We start from the raw sequence: 25865 nt of genomic DNA, 5'->3' as shown, positions 1-25865 counted from the left end.
TGTTAGAAATGAAGGTGGAAGTGAACCAGAATATGTTAAAAATGAAGGTGGAATAAGGGAAATTAAACCAAAGGAGATGCTTTCATGTGCTTTAAGGGATCTTTTTTTTTGAGTGCCATGGGTCTTGTGGCCCCCTACATACTACTGCAAATTGTTGAATCACTTAAGGGAGGTAGTAAGCAAAGTCCACTTTTTCTTAATGTACTCAGCCTTTTTAAGTCAGTAGTTCCATTTATACTTTGGAATTTATATACATGTGCAGACTTGCTAAGTTTATAAGAATTTTTGTGTATTCTTGAATGCAACAACATAGAAAGAGAGCTAGACAAGCGTGAACATTGGTCGGATGCATGGCTAATGAAATCAAACCAAAATATGTTAAAGATGAAGATGAAATTAAACCAAAATGTGTTAGAAATGAAGGTGGAAGTGAACCAGAATATGTTAAAAATGAAGGTGGAATAAGGGAAATTAAACCAAAGGAGATGCTTTCATGTGCTTTAAGGGATCTTTTTTTTTGAGTGCCATGGGTCTTGTGGCCCCCTACATACTACTGCAAATTGTTGAATCACTTAAGGGAGGTAGTAAGCAAAGTCCACTTTTTCTTAATGTACTCAGCCTTTTTAAGTCAGTATTTACAGGTATTTACAGGTATTTACCAACAGGAATGATTTAGATGCTCTATTGAAACAATGCCCATCAGGTCAATAGAAAACCACATAAAAAGAGATGTGAAAGAGGTGAACCATTTTTTCAGGCATTGTCAGAATTACTCTTGTATTAAAGCTTAATGTTCTGAAGGGTATTGACAATATATGATAAAACCAAACTAGACCTTTGTATGCTTTCTTGAGGAGACATTAACGGGATAGAGAAAGTGAATTGAAATGACAAAAATTGTACTTGAACTAAGGAAGATGAGGGAGGGTAGAGCAGCCTCAAACCTAATAATATTACAAGATGAAAGGACGAAGATGGCATGATAACCTTGTTTAAGATTACTGGGGGGCTTGATGTTGATTATAATTGATATTGATTGATATTCTTTGAAGTAAAGAAAAACATTCATATAGAGGGCTTAACAGAAAACTTAGCTAAACAGAAGTGAGAAAAGATGAAAGAGATCCAAAATTGTAACAGGGTAATGGACAAATGAATCATTCTGAGTGAAGAGGTGAATTCCATGATTGCTGAAAAATCATTATCTCATTGGATTATCCAGACATTGCAAGTTATCTTTTCAGAAAATTTTTTTATGTGAATTTTCACTTGCACTTAAGAATTTAAGTTTTTCTCACTGTATGATGCATTAACCTTTATCCACATTTTCTTGAATAATTCTTCAATCAGTAATTAGGATACTTTTACCCTCCTATCCTCCTGGTCTTCCTCAGTGCATTATGTAATGGAAGCCTTCATTGAGTAGGTCAGTGAAGGATGGAGGAATGTACTGTTAGATATGATTTTTTAAGTAACATATTAATTGATGCCCATTTTCATTAGAAGACTTTTTACTAGGAAAGGACACAGGCTCTTCTTTCCTCTCAGCTATATCAGTGGTTTTACATGGATGTTAAGAATATAGTAACTAGTAGGATATGATTAGTGGACATTTTATTTTTCTGAAATTCCATGATTTAGGCTACGTACTGAGTATGTAGACAGACTTAAGGCTTAATCACCTTCTCCATTACGTTCTTTAAATTTGGAGGCAGTTTGATTCTATAAAGGAGTAATATTCCTTCTCAGCTGTTGTATGAACTTATATTTCCTTGTTGAAAATGAACACATTAGAGTTTCCTTGATCACAGTTGTGTCAATCAATTCATAACTAATCAGTATATGTTGATTTAAGCACCATAGTTCATTAATCCAAAATTATTTTCATAGATAGTGAACACCACCAACAGTCACATTCTGTATAATGAATTGTTTGTGGCTGCAGAGTAACATTCTCAGGTTACTTGTTCATTTTGTACTGTTTATCATTATAACATTTTCCTTACGGAGTCTAAGATATGCTTATTTTATGTGTATTCTGATATGTATACTAGCTATTTCTCATTTAATACCCCTATTTGGTTTTCCACAGGCCTCCACAATCTACATACATATATTTGTGTTCCTTGGCTGTATGATTGGTCTGACACTGTTTGTTGGCGTGGTTATTGCCAACTACTCAGAGAATAAGGGAACTGCACTTCTTACTGTTGATCAGAGGAGATGGTAAGTCACTTTTTGTCTGTTAATTTGTAATTGATATATGCCATGATTTGTGTGAATATATTGATGAATCTCAAAATTTCCATTTCTCCAGTGAGCATAAGATTTTTTCATTGACATATTTAGGAAATTGGGGTTAGGACCTTGAAACCCTCTGCCTTTCTGATGTGAAAACATTTTCCTTCTTTACCCATTGCAATCCTACCAATTGGGTAGTACCAATTCACTCATTTTAGGCCAGCCTTAGGCCAAACAGAGACTGCTGCAAAGATGATGTCCCAGCCTAGCAGAATTCTCTTGGACAGCACATTGCTAGGATTTGTTCTGATAGACTGGCCTTTTTCCATCCCATGGATCAGTATCCTTTTCCATTTTTCAGATTATTGAGTTTATCAACCTTTTTGAGTCCTACACATGTACCTTATGCATATAGGACTGGGGTCCCACATATGTGCAATTTATGTGCTGATAATTCCTGCCCTGTTTCAGATGTCCTGGAGGGGTCTTGAACCATAAAATGATGCCATGTTACCAGCAGTAATGATATACTCTCAGAAATTTCACAGGTGTCAGTTACCTTAAAAGCACCATAGGGAAGGACTCTTATCAGGGCATTCATCTGGCAGTCACAGTCGTGATATCCTTGTGTCTGGCAGTCATAGTAGTGATATCAATATGTCTAGCATCTACAAATATAATGTAATCATGTAATGTGATCATGATAGTGAGAGTGTTGATTATGATTTGGATTTGTCTCTGATTTCTGATGATGGTGAATTTTTGTCTCTGAGTTGGTTTCTTTTCCTATGAAAGGTTTAACTTTTATGGTTAAATATATAGGTGTTGTCATTGCTGTGGAAAGCGAATATATGTGATGTCTAGAATGGTTGGTGTTTTGTTTATTGGGAGGAACTGTCCCTTCAGGGATGTTATGTTGATTTTGTTACCAGACTTTACCCTGGTCAGGGGTACAACACCATGAAAAGTCATTTTTAGGGAATTTACTGAAAGTATAGTCTTATCAAAGAAGTTTTCACTTCAAAGGAGCCTATATTTCTGTGCTACTGGAAGTGGTGCAGCCTTGGGCTGGAGTAGCCTTTAGAAATGTCCTACTTAACACCGAGACTCTTTCATAGAAATTGTTGCTTGGGTAATTATAAATAAGTAAATAGATGTGATGGAAGGATGGAGGAATGTACTGTTAGATATGATTTCGCTCCATTTCTTAAGGTAGAAGGTGAACGTATTGCCTGCGGCGATGAAGATGGTCTGATAGCATCCCTTAATATTAGTCATAACCATGAGGAGTGGAGACTGTTTGATAGATGATAGACTCATCAAAGTTGGGTCTAAGATTTGTTCTGCTGCATGATGGCAACATGTTGCTGTCAAATCCAGTTGGACATGCAGTCCATGTGAAGGAGTCATATAATAACATGAAGCATCTTTTGAACTGTGTAAGCGACAAGAAGTGCTCGTGGCACCTTTTTGGCATCTTGGAGGTTTTTGATGCCTTGCTTGTACTGCAGTGGGGCTACATAAAGTTTTTCTGTTTCCTATATGCATTGGACAGTTAAGCAAAGACTACCAGTACAACAAGAGGGACTGGGCTTCCTGATAGTTGCTGGAGCCAATAACAAAGATCATCTAGCATCTATTGCTGGTAGAATCATGCAGGATTTTGTTACCACCTGTGCACATCAAACTGAGCCTCATGAAGAACTTTGTTAAGGCTACAAATAGAAATGGGCCAGTTTAGGTACCTTGGTGAGAATTTCCCAAGGCTCATTGAGGCGAATCTCAAGGAGGGTGTTTTTGTCAGCCCACAGATTAGTGTTCTCTTCAGAAGACCTTAAGTAGGACCTTCAAATGGAAAATAGAGATTTTCACTTTCCATGGATAACATGTTGCCATATGATTTGCCTTGTATCACACAAGTATTGGTTCATTTGCAAGTATGATTCTACACTCTTCCTAACAAGTATCATATACTGGATGAGCAGTCCAGACATGAATTCATATTATCATAAGTACATTGCAAGAGGAAAAATACTCTCATTCCTGATTATTTGGTTTGTGTTTGTAGATGAAATAACACACTGAAGACTTCTTCTCATGACAGTGGTCCCTGCATTTATCTAGATATTCCTTTATGCTTACATTCGCATATTATTTTCTTGATTTTCTGTCCAAAGTTTTTTTTTTCTTTGTGGTGCCCATAAAATGAAAATTCAACATGAATGAGTCCATTGATGCTTGTCCAATCTTTCCTTTTGTTCATGGCATCCTTATTCGTATTTGATATCTCTAACCAAATATTTGTAACTCAGATTTGAATGCTTGCTGTAGTGAGAATTAAAGATTTAGAATCATAATTCTTTCTTTGATTGAATATTTTCTGATTTAGTTATGATAGCATGTATTCCAAGTTATGAAACTATTTTCTTATAATCTTATACTTGGGAAATTTTACAAAAATCTTTTTATATGCTTCCAACAGGTGTGATCTCAAGAAAAGACTGAAAATTGCTCAGCCTCTTCATCTCCCTCCTCGCCCTGATGGCCGAGCCTTCCGTGCTTTTATTTATGACATTACGCAGAACATATATTTCAAGAGATTTGTTGCTGTTTCTGTTATCATTAATAGCAGCTTACTATGTGTTGCAGTAAGTGTTGCTAAAGTTTATTGTGTTCTTTATTTCACATGCCTGTTGAAAACATTGCTCTGTATTTGCTTGATTTTTTAGAATTTAGAATGAAATTAAATGATTGTTAGGATTTCATGCTTTTCTCATCATAAATAATGAATACCAATGCTAAAGAAGAAATTTGCTGGTAATTCACCTTACCTTACCTTCCTGCCCCAAGAGTCACTTCTGTCTTTTATGGGGTTCTTCAGTGCTCAGGATGCCACTTATGTTCACTGGGCAGGACCACAGGTCATAAAGTGTTGTGATGCTGTGTGTGTTTTTGTGGTTAAGCAGTAAGTGTTCAAGTGTCTTCATTGTAGTAGTTGTATCCTTTCACAAATTACATTTGACAGCTCTTAACTCAACTCATTCTTTGCAACTCTAGATTTTCCTTTGTGCTAGCCTTGCCTTTTGGCTAAATGGTAGGAGCAATAGATAAAAGTTGTTGATAGGAATGTTAGTTGGAGCTTGAGGTAGAAACATTAGGTAGAAGTGTTAGGTAGGAGCAGTAGCTGGGAGCATTAGGTAGAAATAGAATATTGGAACATTTGGCAGGAATATTAGGTTGACACATTAGGTAGAAGTAGTTGGTTGGAAGATTTGGTGGGAGCCCCTGGAAATGTTACACTAGAGTTGCTTTCTGCCAATGACTTGTTAAAGGTGAGGCTTTAGAGGCTAAGAAGCGATGCTGGAGTTCAACAGTTATGGAGACTTTTGCTATGGCCACCCACTTGAGGGAGTTTCCACAGGGAATGGGCATCAGAGATATAGATATCATGGCATGAAGGGCCTTGATATGTGTCGAATTTGTGAAGTCCAGAATTTAGATGAGAAAGCATAACTCTTTTTGTCTGGACAGGGTAGTTTTAGAAAGGTGTATGTCTGGTGGGATGGTATTTAAATCTAAGTAAGTAAGGCTTAGTTTGGTGCTAGTTGGTTAATTTCAGCTTATATATATTTTTTTAGTGTATTGTTGTTTGATTTCTTGATATAGGTTGTTGACTTTTGAAGCTGTGGTAAGCTTTTTAAGTCACTTGTGGTTGATGGTTATGTATAGAGTGGTTTGGATGGAAGGTGTTTGGTGATTTTGCTAAGCACTGAGTGTCAAGCATATTAAGGTGGGATGGTATTTGGGGAATATTTGTTTTGTTGTGTAGGTCTTTTGTTTTGTTTTGCAGCTTTGTTTTATTTTCTTTTGTTTGGTTGGATGATCAGGCAGAGGTTAAATATAGTCCTGGGTTGGGATTGATATTCCTGGCTTGCATTTTTAAGTGGAGAATGATGAGTAGGACATTATCTTCCACAGTAGAAAAATATGTATGATTGTGAAATGATGTTTTGGTTCGACCCCAGGATCCCTTTCACAGGCTGTTGTAGCTCCAAGTTTACAACCAGTGGTAGGGAAATGGTAGATATTTTTGCAGGGTTCCAGCAGATCCTTGAAGAAGGTCTTGGATATGTCAGAATTACTGTTTCAGGTCATAAAAGGTCTTGAATTAGCCTTAAAGTTACATTTATAGTTGCATAAATTTTGAAGCTAAGTTTTGTTTGCAAGGAGCTTTGTTCAGCTTGTACAGTGTGTATGGCTAGTTATATGTGTTCATGTCCACAAATTACTGCTGCCACTTGGTACATTATGAATTATGATGTTTGGTGAAAATTTTAACAAAACCTTGAAGAATAAAAAAATTGGATCTGCATGTGTGATATTGAACAACGGATGAGAATGGCACATATATCAATTCAGGATTCCTGGCTTAATAGTTTGTGGGCCATACTGTGGCACAGGATCACCTTAAACACTCCAGTGTACACTCTGAGCCTGAATTCTGAAAGAAAATGTATCATGGGCACTGATAAAAGGCCTTGACTGTTTCGTAATGTCTATCATCTGTATCTCTGAGGCCTGTTCCCTTCTTGGAACTCCCTCAAGGGGGTTTCTGTGAAAGTAGTCTCCATAATTATTGATCTCCAGTGTTGCTACTTAGCCTTTGATATCTAATCTTCAACAGGCCACTGACAGAGGGCAAGTCTAGTACAGTGTTTACAGAGGCTCCTGCCTAATGTTCCTCCTGACTACTTCCATTTAATGCTCATGCCTAATGTTCCTACCAACAACTTCTACCTAATGTTTCTGCCTAATGCTTCTCCCTAAATGTTCCTCCCTACAAATTCTATCTATTTCTGCTACCATTTTGCCTCATGGCAGGGGTTAGAACGTGATGTATAGTGGATTATTATTTGATTTTATAGGTATAGGGGAGAAAGAATACATCCCATGTATTCCCCACGTGTCATAGAAGGCGACTAAAGGGTTTGGGAGCGGGTTGCTGGAACCCCCCCCCCCCGGTATTTAAATTTCTAAATGAGGAGACAGAAGAAGGAGGCATGCAGGGAGTGTTCATCCTCTGAATGTGTGTGAATGTAACCAAGATGAGAAAAAAGGAGAGGTAGGTAGTATGTTTGAGGAAAGGAACCTGTATGTTTTGGCTCAGTGAAATGAAGCTCAAGGGTAAAGGGGAAGAGTGGTTTGGGAATGTCTTGGGAGTAAAGTCAGGGGTTGGTGAGAGGACAAGAGCAAAGGAAGGAGTAGCACTGTTCCTGAAGTAGGAGTTGTGGGAGTATGTAATAGAGTGTAAGAAAGTGAATTCTGGATTGTTGTTGCTAAAACTGAAAGTAGATGAAGAGAGATGGGTGATTATTGGTGCTTATGCACCTGGACTTGAGAAGAAAGATCATGAGAGGCAAGTGTTTTGGGAGCAGCTGAAAGAGTGTGTTAGTAGCTTTGATGCATGACACCAGGTTTTAGTGATGGGTGATTTAAATGTGAAGGTGAGTAATGTGGCAGTTGAGGGTATGATTGGTGTACATGGGGTGTTTAGTGTTGTAAATGGAAATGGTGAAGAGTTTGTGGATTTGTGTGCTGAAAAAGGACTGGTGATTGGGAATACCTGGATTAAAAAGAGAGATATACATAAGCATATGCATGTGAGCAGGAGGGCATTATTGGATTACGTGTTAATTGATAGGTGTGTAAAAGAGAGACTTTTGGATGTTAATTTGCTGAGAGGGACAGCTGCAGGGATGTCTGCTCACTATCTTGAGGAGCCGAAGGTGAAGATTTGTAGAGGTTTCCAGAAAAGAAGAGAGAATGTTGGGGAGAAGAGAGTGGTGAGAGTAAGTGAGCTTGGAAAGAAGACTTGTGTGAGGAAGTATCAGGAGAGATTGAGAGTAGAATAGCAAAAGGTGAGATCAAATGATGTGAGGGGAGTGGGGGAGGAATGGGATGTATTTAGGGATGCAGTGATGGCTTATGCAAAAGATGCATGTGTCATGAGAATGGTGGGAGGTGGGAAGATTAGAAAGGGTAGTGAGTGGTGGGATGAAGAGGTAAGGTTGGTAGTGAAAGAGAAGAGAGAGGCGTTTGGGCGATTTTTGCAGGGAAATAGTGCAAATGAGTGGGAGATGTATAAAAGAAAGGGGCAGGAGGTCAAGAGAAAGGTGCAAGAGTTGAAAAAGAGGGCCAATGAGAGTTGGGGTGAGAGAGTATCATTAAATTTTAGGGAGAATGAAAATATGTTTTGGAAGGAGGTAAATAATGTGCATAAGACAAGAGATCAAATGGGAACATCGGTGAAGGGGGCAAGTGGGGAGGTAATGACAAGTAGTGATAAAGCGAGGAGATGGAGTGAGTATTTTGAAGGTATGTTTAATGTGTTTGATGATGGAGTGGCAGACATAGGGTGTTTTGGTTGGGGTGGTGTGTGAAGTGAGAGGGTCAGGGAGAATGGTTTGGTAAACAGAGAAGAGGTAGTGAAAGCTTTGCGGAAGATGAGAGCCAGCAAGGCGGCGGGTTTGGGTGGTATTGCAATAGAATTTGGTAAAAAAGGGGGTGACTGTGTTGTTGATTGGTTGGTAAGGATATTCATTGTGTGTATAAATCATGGTGAAGTACCTGAGGATTGGCAGAATGCATGCATAGTGCCATTTTATAAAGGCAAAGGGGATAATGGTGAGTGTTCAAATTACAGAGGCAAAGTTTGTTGAGTATTCCTGGGAAATTATATGGAAAGGTATTGATTGAGAGGGGGGAGGCATTTACAGAGCATCAGATTGGGGAAGAGCAGTGTGGTTTCAGGAGTGGTAATGAAATGGTAAGAGAAATGTATGGTAATAAAAAGAGTGTGGTTAAGAGAGCAGAAGAGGATGTGTTGAAATGGTTTGGACATATAGAGAGAATGAGTGAGGAAAGATTGACAAAGAGGATATATGTGTCTGAGGTGGAGGGAACAAGGAGAAGTGGGGGACCAAATTGGAGGTGGTAGGATGGAGTGAAAAAGATTTTGAGCGATCAGGGCCTGAACTTACAGGAGGGTGAAAGGCGTGCAAGGAATAGAGTGAATTGGAATGATGTGGTGTAATGGGGTGGACGTGCTGTCAATGGATTGAACTAAGGCATGTGAAGCATCTGGGGTAAACCATGGAAAGTTTTGTGGGGCCTGGAAGCGGAAAGGAAGCTGTGGTTTCGGTGCATTACACATGACAGCTAGAGACTGAGTGTGAATGAATGTGGCCTTTATTGTCTTTTCTTACCGCTACCTCATGTGCACGCGGGGGGAGGGGGATGCCATTTCCTGTGTGGCGGGGTGGCGACAGGAATGGATGGAGGCAGCTAGTATGAATATGTACATGTGTATGTATGTATATGTCTGTATACATTGAAATGTATAGGTATGTATATGTGCGTGTGTGGGCGTTTATGTATATACGTGTGTATGTGGGTTGGTTGGGCCATTCTTTTGTCTGTTTTCTTGCACTACCTCACTAATGCGGAAGACAGCATCAAAGTATAATATATATTAATGATATATATGTTACTTTATGATTTAAATTTTTTTAGATAATTTTGCTTCTATACCGTGCAAGATATGAATTGATTTATAATGATACTTGAATTTTGGCTTCAAAATCACTGCTCTTATTTCAGTGGAATAAAGAAGAGGAACCAACAAAGTCCCTGGCAATTGTCTCTTCTCTGCTTAACTTGGTGTTCGTTGTAGAGGTGGTCATGAAACTAATTGCCTTCACTCCACGAGGATACTGGCAGAGTAGGCGTAATCGTTATGATTTATTTGTCACTGTTTTAGGGGTGGTTTGGATTATCCTCAACTACACCATTCAGGTAAGATTATGCAAAAAGTGATAATTGTTATGCATGATTTTAATGGGCATTGAATAAATACCTTTTTTTAAATCAGATATTTTCTCCATAGCAGAAGGTTAATTTTGCTGGTGAAAAATGAATAAATTTGGTAACACTTATAGGGAAAGGAAGAAAAGATTTTATGGTTGCTAGAGGGATGTTAGAGTGTAAGGGTATAGAGAAACATAAAACAAGAAATAAACTTTCTCAATAGGATGATGAGGAAGTATGTGTCTGAGGATGGTGGGAGGACTGTCAGCCAGTGAGGATAATTAGTAAGACCTTTTTGTCTCTTTAGAATAATAGGCCAAGGTCCAGTATTAACCCATGGGTAATCCCACCATCTGTCTATATGGAGAAAATCACCTCACAGGAACTGCTGCTCATTGCTGACACCTTTCTTGTAGTAAAGCTTAAGCCATAACCTCACACTAGTACTTAAAGTACAAAACCAAACCAGTGTGAATACTTCAGCAATAGCCTCTGGTTCAGCATTATTTTATGCCTATCCCAAGCCTGGTGGCCTTATCTATAGAAAGAAATAGCTTTCCCTGAATGCATTTCTTTTTTTTAGAAAAGATTTCATATGCACACAGTATTTTTTCTTACATTCAAGTTTTTGAGATTATGTAACTGTATCTTTGTTTTTACAGACTGATGAATCGCACATGTTTGGATTTATGGTAATCATCCTACGGTTTTTCACAATTACTGGTAAACATGCTACTCTGAAGATGTTAATGTTAACAGTGGGTGTTTCTGTATACAAAAGCTTCTTCATCATCATGGGCATGTTCCTACTCATCCTGTCCTATGCTTTAGCAGGATGCATCTTATTCGGCACAGTTAAATATGGAGAAGGCATTGGAAGGTAGGTTAGGGCTTACTGTAATGATTGTGAAATTACTGTCATGATATATGGAGCATTAGTAAGCATTACACCATCAGCATTTTTATAGTACATTTTACATGATATCCTTGGGATAGGAGAGAAAGAATACTTCCCACGTATTCCCTGCGTGTCATAAAAGGCGACTAAAAGGGGAGGGAGTGGGTGGCAGGAAATCCTCCCATCCAGTTTTTACTTTTCCAAAAGAAGGAATAGAGAAGGGGGCCAAGTGAGGATTTTCAATCTTCGGCTCAGTCCTCTTTTCTTAACGCTACCTTGCTGATGCATGAAATGGTGAATATGTGTGAAAAAAATTTTACATGATACATATTTGTATGATATTCATATGATATGTATATACACAGTACATACTATGTGGAACATTATGCTTTTTATTTGATACTCAAAGTACTCATATTTATGGTATGTATAATGTGGGGCATACATACCCAAGGGAAGAGTAGTACATCGGAAACAGATTCTTTCCACTTCATTTTCTTTAATTTTTCATAACTCAGATATTCCTTTGATAGTTCTTTAATTCCATTAAACAAACTGCTGATATGTAACTCATCCTTGAAACTCCATTTACAGTAGCAGGCATGTCTCCCATAAAGGAAATGAGAATCCTGTTTAGATGCTGAAGATTTACTTTCATCTGAACAGTTATTCTAATTATATAAAAGACTAATCCTTATGATGTACTGCTGTGTAATTTTTTCCTGTTTCCACACTTGTAGGAACCCATCACCTGAAATGTCTGTGCCATTGTGAAGCCTTTTAAACAGTTTAAACTGTCAGCATTCTCTGTCTTATTTTTACTTTATTCCAACCATCCATCAGCATAACACTCATCCAATACTTCTTAAAATCTTATTTTAGCTAGATTTTTGCCCAGCATTTTATCATGGCTTCTGTTGCTCTCATGTTGAATCTCATGGAGAATTGTCTACTAACAGTATTGTTCTGTAGATTTAAGAACTTGAAGGCCTGTTATAAAGTCCCCACTCTCTTTCTTGTCCTCCATAGTGGACAGCTTTGTACCCCTTAGCCTCTCATTGAGCGGATATTATTGGATTATGCACTAATTGATAGGCATGCAAAAGAGAGACTCTTGGATATGAATTTGCTGGAAGGGGACAGATGGTGGGATATCTGCTCCTTTTGGAAAAGAGGAAATGATATGGATGAGAATAGACAGGTGAAAGTAAGTGAGCTTGGAGCATAGGCTTGTGTTAAAAGATACCATAAGAGATTGAGAGTAGAAAGGCAAAAAGTGACAATAAATGAAGTTAAGAGAGTTGATGAGGAATAGGAGGTAATTATGCAGGCAGTAATGGTATATGTGAGAGAAGTGTGTGGCATGCATAAGGTGAGAGGTGGGCATGTGAGAAAGGGTATTGAGGTGGGATGATAAAAAGTTAAGTCACTAGTGAAAGAAGAGAGAAGTGTATGGGTACCTACCAGGAAGGAGTGTGAGTGATTTGGAGAAGGACAAGAAAAAGTAGCAGAAGGTCAAGAGGAATGTGCATTGGCTGTAAGAGGACAAATGAGAGTTGGGGTGAGCTAGTATCAACATATTTCAAGTAGACAAAGAAAATGTTTGGGAATGAATTTAACAGCATTAGAAAAATAAGGAACTGATGGGAACATCAGTGAAGGGGACAGTTTGGAAAGTGTTAACAAGCAGAATTGAAATGAAGAGATGGAGTGAGTACTTTGGAGGATTGTTGAATGTGTTTGATGATAGCATATGGAAGGTTTGGGTTGAGGAGGTATTTAAAGTGTGTCTTTTTTGCCCTCCCAGATATTGTTCTCTCTTTCCACACATTCTTCAGTGTTCTCAGAACCTTTGTCCTCTCACCCACCCCATAACTCACTCCAGCTTCCATGGTTCCACTCACTGTCATGTAGCCATGTATACTACCAGGTATCTAAAACACTAAACTTTCTCTAAGTTTTCCTATATATACTTCCGTATTCCCCATGTGTTGTAGAAGGTGACTAAAGGGGTCATGAGTGGAGGGCTAGAAACCCTCCCTTTCTTGTATTTCAGTTTCTAAAAGAGAAAACAGAAGCCAGTTAGGGAGTGCTCATCCTCCTCAAAGGCTTAGATTGGGGTGTCTGAATGTGTGTGGATGTAACCAAGATGAGAAGAGAGGAGAAATAGGGAGTATGTTTGGGGAAGAAACCTGGATGTTCTGGCTCTGAGTGGTTCTGGCTCTGAGTGGTTCTGGCTCTGAGTGAAACGAAGCTGAAGGGTAAAGGGGAAGAATGATCTAGAAATGTCTTAGGAGTAAAGTCAGGGGTTAGTGAGAGGACATGAGCTAAGGATGAAGTAACACTGCTCCTGAAGCAGGAGTTGTGGGAGTGTGTGATAGAATGCAAGGAAGTAAATTCTAGATTGATGTGGGGAAAACTAAGTGGATTGCCAGATATGAGTGATTATTGGTGCTTATGCACCTGGCCAAGAGAAGAAAGATCATGAGAGGCAAATGTTTTAGGAGCAGCTGAGTGAGCGTGTCAACAGATATTATTGAGGTGTGATTAACATTCAGAGGTAAGTAATGTGGCAGTTGAGGGTGTAAATGGTTTGCATGGGATATTCAGTGTTAGTGGAAATGGTGAAGAGTTGGTGGAGTTGTGTGCTGAAGAAAGACTAGTAATTGGGAATACCTGATTTAGAAAGAGCGATATACACTAGTATATGTATGTGAGTAGGAGCACTATTAGATTGCCTGTTGGATGATAGGCATGTAAAAGATAGACTTATGGATGAAAATGTGTTGGGGGGGGGGAGCTTAATGGGATGTCATAGTACTTGATAGGCATATAAAAGAGAGACTTATGGTTGTAAATGTGTTAAGAGGTGCAGTTGGTAGGATATCAGATCACCATCTTGTTAAGGCAAGGGTGAAGATTTGTAGAGGTTTCCGAAAGAGGAAACTAAATCAGGGAGAAGAGAATGGTGAGTGTGAATGAGTTTGGAAAGGAGAAATGTGTGAAGAAATATCAGCAGAGATTGAGTGTACAAAAGGTGTGATCAAGTAAAGTGAGGGGAGTGGTTGAGGAAAGGGGGTTTATATAGGAAAGCAATGATGGCTTGTGCAAGAGATGCATATGGCATGCACAAGTTAGGAGGTGGACAAATTAGAAAGGGTAGTGAGTGGTGGGGTGAGGAAGTAAAGTTGATGATGAAAGAGAAAAGAGGGATTTAGGTGGTACTTAAAAGGAAGGAGTGCAAATGACCGGGAGATGGGTAAGAAAAAGTTGCAGTCGATCAAGAGTAAGGTGCAAGGGTTGAAAAAGCGGACAAATGAGAGTTAGGTTGAGAGAGTATCATTAAACTTTAGGGACAGCAAATTGCTGTTTCCTGCATCAGCGAGGCAGCACCAGGAAACAGACGAAGAATGGCCCATTCACTCATATACACAAATATATACATAAACACCCATACACGCGCATATACATACATATACATATCAACATATACGTGCATACATACATACACATACAAAGACATATACATATATACACATGTACATATTTATACTTGCTTACCCTCATCCATTTTTGTTGCTACTCTGCCACACAGGAAATAGCATCACTACCCCCCTGCTTCAGCAATGTAGTGCCAGGAAAACATACAAAAAAGGCCACATGAGTTCACATTCAGTCTGTAGCTGTCATGTGGAATGCACCAAAACCACAGCTCCCTATCCACATCCAGGCCCCACAGACCTTTCTATGGTTTACCCCAGATGCTTCGCATGCCTTAGTTCAGTCCACTGACAGCCCGTCGACCTCGGTATACTACATCACTCCAGTTCACTCTATTCCTTGCACGCCTCTCATGATCTTGTATGTTCAGGCCCCAATTGCTCAAAGTCTTTTTCACTCCATCCTTCCACCTCCAATTTGGTCTGCTCCTTGTTCCCTCCACCTCTGACATATATATCCTCTTTGTCAATCTTTCCCTACTCATTCTCTCCATTTGTCCATACCATTTCAACACACCCTATTCTGCTCCCTGAACCACACTCTTTTTATCACCACACATCTCTCTTACCCTTTCATTATTTAATCAAACCACTTCACACTACATATTGTCTTCATACTTTTCATTTCCAACACATCCACCCTCCTCATACAACCCTATCTTTAGCCCATGCCTTGCAACCATATAACATTCTTGGAACTACTACTCCTTGAAACATACCCATTTTTGCTCTCCGAGATAACGTTCTCTCTTTTCACACATTCTTCATCACTCCCAGAACCTTCACCCCCTCCTCCACCCTGTGACTCACTTCTGCTTCCTTGGTTTCATTCGTTGCTGAGTCCACTCCCAGATATCTGATACACTTCACTTTCTCCAGTTATTTTCCATTCAAATTTACATCCCAATTAACTTGTCCCCCAACCCTGCTGAACCTAATAACCTTGCTCTTATTCATATTTATTCTCAACACTCTCCTTTCACACACTTTTCCAAACTCAATCACCAACTTCTGCAGTTTCAGTCGAATTAGCCACCAGAGCTGTGTCATCGGCTACCTCAGTATTCCCTGAGTGTTGAAGAAGATGACTAAAAGGGCTGGGATTAGGGGGTTGGAAACCCTCCTTTCATATATTTCAATTTGTAAAAGATGCAGTAAAGGAAGGAGCCAAATAGGGAATGCTTATCCTCTTGGAAGGCTCAGGATGGGATGTCTAAATGTGCATTGATTGAACCAAGATGAGAAGAGAGGAGAGATAGGTAGAATGTTCAAGGAAAGAACCCTGGATGTATTGGCTCTGATTGAAAGAAAACTCAATGAAAAGGGGAATTATATTCATCATTTTCATAGTAATTCATTGTTTCAGCAATGTGAGAGGTTTGCTATTCAGGTGATACAGATTGGATACTCAGCTTCAAAGAATCTAGTTACATTTGCCTTTTACACAGAAGACTGTTTCTGGGTGAATTCATTGGCTGACTTAGTTAATATGTACCATGGTTATTTGAAATTGCCTGAAGTGGAGTTAATACCTTATGGTGGGCTTCAGGAAGAAGGGGGAACTTTTGCTTTTAGCTTACATTGTTTGTTACAAACTAACTACCAATAACTATTTCTCTAAGATGATATATTGTGCACCATGTTTTCCTGCTGAGCCTGCTTTCTCTGAAGTTGTTTTGAAGCTTAACATGAAAGCAATTGTACTTTCCATTTGTTTGTTAGGCCCACGAAGGTATTTTCTATAAGTTGAGTGGAGGGTGTTATAATCAGGGAGCAGAGATGAGGTTGAGGGTACAGTAATAGAACACATGTGAATAGAAAAACAGATTTAAGGGAAAGTGGGAAAATGTGCCATGATTACATTTTCGGTGAGATTCTTTTCGCTGAACTAGTTGCATAGGGGCATGAATAGCAATATGTATATAGTTGAATAAGTAGATGGGAATATTACAGACTTTATCAATGAATGAATGTTTATAAGTATTACAGATGTAGTAATTTAATGTTCACTGTCTCCATACAGGCAGGCAAATTTTCAGACAGCCACCAATGGCATTACATTGCTTTTCCGCATTGTAACGGGAGAAGACTGGAACAAGATCATGCATGACTGTATGGTGGCCCCACCATTCTGCACCCCAGGAAATAACTACTGGGAAACCGACTGTGGAAATTTCACTGGCTCCCTCATCTTCTTCTGCTCCTTTTATGTCATAATTACATATATTATGTTGAACCTACTTGTTGGTAAGCATGGGTTGCTTCATATTTTTTTATTTCATAAATCTAGGTAGTTATATTTTTCTTTATGTATTTCATTGTTGATTTTGCCATGAAATATAAAAAGTATACATTGGTTATTATTATTATGTTACAGCCCCAGAACCCCTTTTATGGGATTCCCGCAGCTTCAAGACAGTGCTACAATCAGTAGGAGAGAAATGGTGGACCATTTTGGAGTGAAAAGATCCTTGTTGAAACTTTTCTTTTTCATCCATTGACAGTAATACAGTCTTCCCAAAGGTGACTTTTCATATGTGGTGTAACCCCGTGCTGGTAGAGTATGATAACACCACATTTTATTTAATCTTAAATTTGCACAAGAGGGAGTTAGTAGATTGTTCCTGCAACTGGTAACATGCTTAGCAAAAGTCACTTTCAACAAGGCTGCATCACCACCAGCAGATGGAAAAGAGTACAGTGACCTCGAAGACTTTTCTGCTCCAGAAGAGCCTATAGTACTCTTCTCTTGCATGGAATACAGCCTTGAAGCTGCAGGTGACCCATTGATAAGACCCCAGGGTTACGTAATGATAGTAATAATGATATGTGTAGCTGCTGGGAATGCAAATGAAACAGCAAACATGTGATAGAAGAGTAAGTCTGCATAGAGAGAGAATCTTGGACCTTGGCAAGAGCATGCTCATGGTTTATTAGCTTGGAAAGATCTGTTAGTTTGTTGATCTCACTCTATCAGTATAAAAGAAAGCTCAGATTGTGAGACGAAGTGACTGACAAATTATTGCTGCATAGTGGCCACTATTTTTAGGCAGTTTTTGATAATATTTTTATGTCAACAGAGGCAATAAGGCTTATATTCAGAGGGTAATGTCATCACTTCATGCAGCTTATTGTTTTGTCCATAATGGAGCAAGCATATGAAGGAAGGGGAGGACAATGTGTACCATTATTTTGCTTGCATCACAATACAGAAATAAGGCTTCCCAAGCAAACGCACTTTTCAACATTTGACAGACAAGCTGTGGTTATATTGTTTGATTAGCATAGGCAAGGATGTTCTTATCATGATAACACAAGGATGTATCCCAATCTGTAAGGTTTTTCTTATTCCTGAGGAAGAGGCTTTGCATTACCCCATTGATTAAAAGCAACCTTACTTGTAACCATGATTGGTCCTTTACTCTGATAAAAGTCATCATCAAGGTTGGCAATCAGAAATTTACCTTCTCTCAAGGTAATAAACAGTAACTTCCAAACTTGCTGCTATCTATATGTCTATCTATATCTAAGAAGCCTATTCCACTTAGAACTCCCTCAAAGGGGTAGCCACAGTAACAGTCTCCAAACTGCAATGCTGCTTTTTAGCCTTTAGTGCCTCACCCTTAACAGGCCATTGGCCGAAGACAAGTTTAGCACAGTGTTTGCAGAGGCTCCTATCTAATGTTCCTAATGACTACTTCTATCTAAGGCTCCTACCTACTACTTCTACCTAATGTTTCTGCGTGATGATCCTGCCTAAATGTTTCTACTTACTACTTCTATTTACTGCTCCAACCATTTTGCCAAAAAGGCAGGGCTAGCGCATACGGCAGGAAAATCTAGAGTTATGAAGAATGAGCTGTGTGAGTTAAGTATTGTCAAGCATTACATATGACACAGCAAAATTGTAAGTTTGTGGACAGAATGCCAGTAATCCACTTGTTAGTGAGGCAGAAAGAAAAGACAGCTACCTGGGTCAGAGGAGTGCAACTTGACAATCACTGAAGTGCTGGCTCACCAAGCAGATGTCACTAACCCTCCTGATATCCAGATGGTTATTACTGGTATTGTACCTTCCTGGTCATTGGCTGTCTATCAACTGCTACCTACAGACTTGCTTCAATTTCTTTATATCAGTGGCTTCAGTCGAACAAAAGGCCTTATTCAACCTAAGACCTATATGAAAACAATAAGGGATAAAGATAGAGAAAAGACAGGAAAAAAGAAACAAAATAGTATAGTTTTTTTATATGGAAAATTTGCCTTTTAGATAAGGGCATTTTGTAACTAGTTGTAGTTAGGAAAATACACAACTAACTGTGTAGGGGAAGAAATTATCTCTGTGGCCCACCTATAGTTGCCAGTGGCCACACAGTAATAATATGACACTGTGATTTGCCAACTATTGCATGAAAGTGTATATCAGAGACAGAAGTGTATCGGGATTACAATCTAGAGAAAGTTGGTAATGTTTAGATCATGATTAGTAAGGTAATTAGTCAGCCTACTGTAGACTCATTTCTGTCAAGTATGTACCATTAGAACAACTGCCACAATAGGAGGAGTACTTCATACAGTGACAAAGCAGTCCCATTCAGAAAGAGAAGTATCTTTATTTGGACAGGTCTCTCAGTTTCATGGAAGCAGACTTTGATATTTATGTAATGTTCCTGCATCATACCAAGGAAGAAATTCATGTGTGCCCTGTGTAGAAGTAGTTGTTAGGAACATTAACTAGGAGCTGTTGGAAACACTGTTCTAGAGTTGCCCTATACCAGTTTCCTGTTAAGAGTGAAGCACTGAAGGCAAAGAAGCGGGACTGGAGATTTTGTTGCCATGGTCACTCCTTTGAGGGAGTTCCCAGGGAGAATGGGCTCTGTAATTTCCAAGGATCTCCTCTTATCTGCTCAGTGCCACATTATTCTGGTGTAGACAGCCACTACATTGTCTTCAGCAACTTTGCCAACCATGTCCTGTATCTTATGTGTTTAGTATTCCTGTTTAGCCCGTAATGCCGAGACCTCCTACTTTTGTTTCAACCACAAAAACTAAGTATCTAAGTCTATGATTGAAAAATTCCTGATTAGATTTAGGCCATGTTCTTCCTTTTCATCATTCAAAAATTCCTCATCAGGAAAGGTCAGGTGAAAGATTCCAGAGTAATCCAACATAGGATACACATAATGTTAGGTTTGTCATTAAAAGAAGGATGCGACCTAAATTTTCCTTACCCCTTATTTTTAACTGTGGATGTGTAATAACATCACAGCTAGCCAACTGATGTAGGAGGGCCATATCCATCTCGTAACTAGCCTGAGAACACTTAGCTAAGAATAGAGAGGATGTACTTAGTCCACTGTGTCAGACATCGTTGAACTTTCTTATGCTTTGTGTTGTGAACAACTGCTTCCTCAGCAGGTGGCTTCACTGACACTGCTTAAAGCTTATCACTTGACCATGGTCCATCTCTGTTAGCAGGGTGTTTCACTTGGAATTAATTTGTGGTTGGTGTACCCTGATGCTTTCCCCTTACTTACATGTTGGTACCTCCTGATGCTCTTTGCTTGTTTTTATGGTTGGTGCCCTCTGTCTAATAGATATAGATAGTTAGAGACTGTCATTTAGATAAGCAGAGGTGCCAACCATTAAATCAAGTAGAGAGCACAAGGATGCACCAATAACATAACTAAGAGGAAAGCATCAGGGAGCACCAGCCACCAGCTGGCAAAGTGATGAGCTTCAAACAGTGTCAGTGAAGCCATCTGTTGTGGAAAATAACAGTTTAAAACACATAGCACAGGAAAGCCGCTGTAGTTTGCTTAATGTTAGGAAGAGAAAATTAGGTTCAGTTCCTGCAGTTTGCTTAAATGTCAGGCAAAGGAACCTATATCTGTATTTTAGATGAGGGCAAGTTATGAGAATGCTGTGCCATCCAACTTGTCCCATTTGTTAATTCTACATTGTGAATATCAAGTTTAAGAACTTCAATGGCCAGATGGTTGTGGTGTTACCTCTTTGCAGATATTCTACAAACCAAAACTGATTAATTCATTTAGTTCATATCTAGGAAAGAGCTTGTAACCAGACCTGCAAACCAAAACTGATTAGTTCATTTAGTTCATATCAAGCAAAGAACTAGTAATCAGACCTGTAGGAGCTGTTAGTGGTTACATCATTACTCCAGTTAACTTCCATATGATGAATAGGTTGATGATATGACTAGTAAATTATTTAGGCAATAGTGTTCACTGCTTGATTTTGTCCAAGTCTAGAAATATATCTTATATGTCACATGAATCAGCTGGTGGCTGATTCATGTGAGAAACTACAGAAGCTGGTGACTGAGTTTGGTAAAGTGTGTGAAAGAAGAAAGTTAAGAGTAAATGTGAATAAGAGCAAGGTTATTAGGTACAGTAGGGTTGAGGGTCAAGTCAATTGGGAGGTGAGTTTGAATGGAAAAAAACTGGAGGAAGTGAAGTGTTTTAGATATCTGGGAGTGGATCTGGCAGCGGATGGAACCATGGAAGCGGAAGTGGATCATAGGGTGGGGGAGGGGGCGAAAATTCTGGGAGCCTTGAAGAATGTGTGGAAGTCGAGAACATTATCTCGGAAAGCAAAAATGGGTATGTTTGAAGGAATAGTGGTTCCAACAATGTTGTATGGTTGCGAGGTGTGGACTATGGATAGAGTTGTGCGCAGGAGGATGGATGTGCTGGAAATGAGATGTTTGAGGACAATGTGTGGTGTGAGGTGGTTTGATCGAGTAAGTAACGTAAGGGTAAGAGAGATGTGTGGAAATAAAAAGAGCGTGGATGAGAGAGCAGAAGAGGGTGTTTTGAAATGGTTTGGTCACATGGAGAGAATGAGTGAGGAAAGATTGACCAAGAGGATATATGTGTCGGAGGTGGAGGGAACGAGGAGAAGAGGGAGACCAAATTGGAGGTGGAAAGATGGAGTGAAAAAGATTTTGTGTGATCGGGGCCTGAACATGCAGGAGGGTGAAAGGAGGGCAAGGAATAGAGTGAATTGGAGCGATGTGGTATACCGGGGTTGACGTGCTGTCAGTGGATTGAATCAAGGCATGTGAAGCGTCTGGGGTAAACCATGGAAAGCTGTGTAGGTATGTATATTTGCGTGTGTGGACGTATGTATATACATGTGTATGGGGGTGGGTTGGGCCATTTCTTTCGTCTGTTTCCTTGCGCTACCTCGCAAACGCGGGAGACAGCGACAAAGCAAAAAAAAAAAAAAAAAAAAAAAAATGTCAGAACTAATTTTTAAGAGTACCATGCTTAAAGTTGTTGGAGAAGAAAGGAATTATCATATCTCATTTAATTTCCTACAGCTATTTTATCCTCATAAGAGTAATTTCATGAAGGTTTTGATACTTGAGACGGTATGAACATGGTTCACATGGCCGTATTTGGTTCACGTCCAGCCGCATGAAACTGAACACTTCTTTGAAAAAGATTTCATGAATTGTTACTGAGAAATATATCATGATTTTGTTGTATATTTGTCAGATCTTTTGCTTTTACTTTTCTTGATAACCTGCTGATGTTTAACTTTTCTGCAAAATATAGTTATTGAAATCGGTAGAAATAACTTCATGCTTAATGCAGTGAAATGTGCAGATCTCTCCCACACACTATGATTGCCATTAAGTGTGACACATTCAAATGTCTAAGACCCAACAGCAGCACCCAACAGCAGCAATGTATATGATATTTTTGTATAAGTACTTATGAGAAATTCATATATATTTTTCAGTTGAATATGATGATAGTTGATGGTCAAGTATTTTGAGATCAAACTTTTGCCACCAAGTTCTGAATGTTGTAGATAGCTCATGCTGTAGAGAAGTAGACTGAAAGACTGAGATTATTATCAGAATTAGTCACAAAAAATCATGTTAGGAATATGTGTAAATAGATATCATATGCATTGTCAGGAAAAGCGAGCATGTACAAAAAAGGGAACTTAACAGATAATTTTGTGTATCGATAATTTCATTTTGTACATCTGTGTTTTGGTAGATAATCTTTTATACTTTTCATTGCATACAATATCTCTGTTTATCATTGCCAGAAACTTTTAATTTCAGAATGTTGATACAGTACTTGATATTTATTTATGATACTTTGTCGCTGTCTCCCGCGTTAGTGAGGTAGCGCAGGGAAACAGATGAAAGAATGACCCAACTCACCCACATACAAATGTATATACATACACACCCACACACACACATACATACCTGTACATTTCAACGTATACATGCACAGATATATACATACACAGATATGCACATATATACACATGTACATATTGATACTTGCTGCTTTTATCCATTCCTGTCGCCACCCCACCACACATAAAATGGCCCTCCCTCCCCCTCTCGCACACACGAGGTACCGCTAGGAAAAGACAACATAGGCCACATTCGTTCACACTCAGTCTCTAGCTATCATGTATAATGGACCGAAACCACAGCTCCCTTTCCACATCTAGGCCCCACAAAACTTTCCATGGTTTACCCCAGACGCTTCACATGCCTTGGTTCAATCCATTGACAGCACACCAACCCCAGTATACCACATCGTTCCAATTCACTCTATTCCTTGCACGCCTTTCACCCTCCAATATGTTTAGGCCTTGATTGCTCAAAATCTTTTTCACTCCATCCTTCCACCTCCAAATTGGTCTCTCATTTCTCCTCGTTCCCTCCACCTCTGACACATATATCTTCTTTGTCACTCTTTCCTCACTCATTCTCTCCATGTGACCAAACCATTTCAATACACCCTCTTCTGCTCTGTCAACCAGACTCTTTTTATTACCACACATCTCTCTTACCCTACCATTACTTACTCAATCAAACCACATCACACCACAAATTGTCCTCAAACATCTCATTTCCAACACATCCACCCTCCTCCGCACTACCCTATCTATAGCCCACAGCTTGCAACTCTATAACATAGTTAGAACCACTATTCCTTCAAATACCCAATTTTGCTCCAAGATAATGTTTTGTCCTTCCACACATTCTTCAATTCTCCCAGAACCTTCGCCCCCTCCCCCACCCTTTGACTCACTTCCTCTTCCATGGTTCCTTCCGCTGCTAAATCCACTCCCAGATATCTAAAACACTTCACTTCCTCCAGTTTCTCTCCATTCAAACTTACCTCTCAACTGACTTTTCCCTCAACCCTACTGAACCTAATAACCTTGCTCTTATTCTCATTTACTCTCAGCTTTATTCTTTCACACACTTTACCAAACTTAGTCACCAGTTTCTGCAGTTTCTCACACAAATCAGCCACCAGCGCTGTACCATCAGTGAACAACGACTGACTCACTTCCCAAGCCCTCTCATCCACAACAGACTGCATACTTGCCCCTCTCTCCAAAACTCTTGCATTCACCTCCCTAACAACCCCATCCATAGACAAATTAAACAACCAAGGAGACATCACACACCCTTGCTGCAAACCAACATTCACTGGGAACCAATCACTCCTTTCTTTCTGCTTGTACACATGCCTTACATCCTCAGTAAAAACTTTTCACTGCTTTTAGCAACTTACCTCTCACACCATATACTCTTTAATATCTTCCACAAAGCATTTCTATCAACTCTATCGTATGCCTTCTCCAGATCCATAAATGCTACATACAAATCCATTTGCTTTTCTAAGTATATCTCACATACACTCTTCAAAGCAAACACCTGATCCACACATCCTCTACCACTTCTGAAACCACACTGCTCTTCCCCAGTCTGATGCTCTGTACATGCCTTGACCCTCTCAATCATTACCCTCCCATACAATTTCCCAGGAATACTCAACAAACTTATGCCTCTGTAATTTGAACACTCACCTTTATCCCGTTTGCCTTTGTACAATGGCACTATGCATGAGTTCTGCCAATCCTCAGGCACTTCACCATGAACCATACATACATTGAATATCCTCACCAACCAGTCAACAACACAGTCACCCCTTTTTTATAAATAGCACTTGATATGTTCATGAAATTTTTTTAAAATGTTTAGAGGAAAAGTATCATGATGTTCATACAGAAAGTGATGTAGACCTTAATTCTGTTGAATGAATGCATACCTATTTATTGGTGAACTTAGTGTTTATCACTGATTTTTTTACTGATACTGAATACTTCCATAGCCATCATCATGGAGAACTTCTCATTGTTTTATTCCAATGAAGAGGATGCGTTACTGTCATATGCTGACATCCGAAACTTTCAAAACACCTGGAATGTTGTAGATGTTAATCAACGTGGTGTCATTCCAGTAAGGAAGGTGAGAATAAATGCTGTACTAATTGCCAGTTCTTATATGTTCATTACAAAGATACCATCTGCTTTTGACCATGTTTGAAGGAAATTTGTAATGCTAGCCTGTCAAGCCAAGAAAACTAGACCTTGATATTGACAGTTTAGCTTTCCCTACTATCCATTACTTTCTAACAGGTCTCTTTCACAGCCCATAAAAACAAATGAGACAAGTATCTGATCAGTACTTTGCTATGATGAACAGATTGAATTCTTATCATGATCATTGGCTAAGTCCAGAAATTTCGTGTTAGTGGGATGATGAATTGAATGGGGGTGTTGTGGTGTTTGAAGTGCATTGTATTGAAAGGTGAAACTCATTGTTTTTAGAAGGTACATTGTATTCGCCTAACTATAGTCTGTGTTTAATTAGAGCATGAAAATAGTGTGCATAACACAAGAGTAGTCATCAGTCTTACTTTACTCATGACTTGATTCCAGTTATAGATTAACAAGTCCAATTATTGAATCCTGTGTATGATGTTGACATAGCATGGATTATGATACAAGAAGCTGAGCATTTTATTTCTGTGAAGAGACTAAGAGACATTCACAAACCACATTTATACTACTGTTTTTAATGAGGCAATCAGAAGTGAGTTCTGTACCCCATGCCATTAGCTGTCTGCTCTGCTAAGATGAATATTTCATAAAGCTACCAAATGGTAAGTGAATTGTCACTTGCTCCTTGTAATGTGGCTCTCTTACTGAGAGGTGAGCAGAGCTTCTTAAAAATCTTGCTATTCCTCAACCACTCTTGCACATTTTGCCATTTTACTCTTAATTTCTCTTAGTATCTCTTCACACTAACTATGTCAACATTATGTTCTCGGAATTGGTTGTGTTTTTGTTTGTTTCTGATGCCATTAGCATTGAGTTGCAGGATGTTTAGTTTGTCAATGTAGTCCTGTGGAGTAGTAGGGTTTGGTTGTGGAGAGTGAAACTGAACATTTTACTTATATATTTTTAGGTGTTTGTGTCAGTGAGTAAAGGAGTTTGGAAGG

At 39.1% G+C, this 25865-nt stretch overlaps 1 protein-coding gene across 1 annotated transcript in view; it reads left to right on the top strand.

Moving 5' to 3' along the window:
• Positions 1-25865, top strand: part of na (sodium leak channel non-selective protein na) — a 175986-nt gene that overhangs the window by 128377 nt on the left and 21744 nt on the right. Inside the window, exons 22-27 of the mRNA XM_071665125.1 lie at positions 2093-2226; positions 4724-4889; positions 9901-10095; positions 10770-10987; positions 16529-16752; positions 24693-24829. Of these exons, the coding sequence (XP_071521226.1) occupies positions 2093-2226; positions 4724-4889; positions 9901-10095; positions 10770-10987; positions 16529-16752; positions 24693-24829 (1074 nt within the window). The remainder of the gene's footprint in view (positions 1-2092; positions 2227-4723; positions 4890-9900; positions 10096-10769; positions 10988-16528; positions 16753-24692; positions 24830-25865) is intronic.

The sequence above is a fragment of the Panulirus ornatus genome, chromosome 9, assembly GCF_036320965.1.
Source record: "Panulirus ornatus isolate Po-2019 chromosome 9, ASM3632096v1, whole genome shotgun sequence".
NCBI lineage: Eukaryota > Metazoa > Arthropoda > Malacostraca > Decapoda > Palinuridae > Panulirus > Panulirus ornatus.
This window is presented reverse-complemented; position numbering and strand designations above follow the sequence as displayed.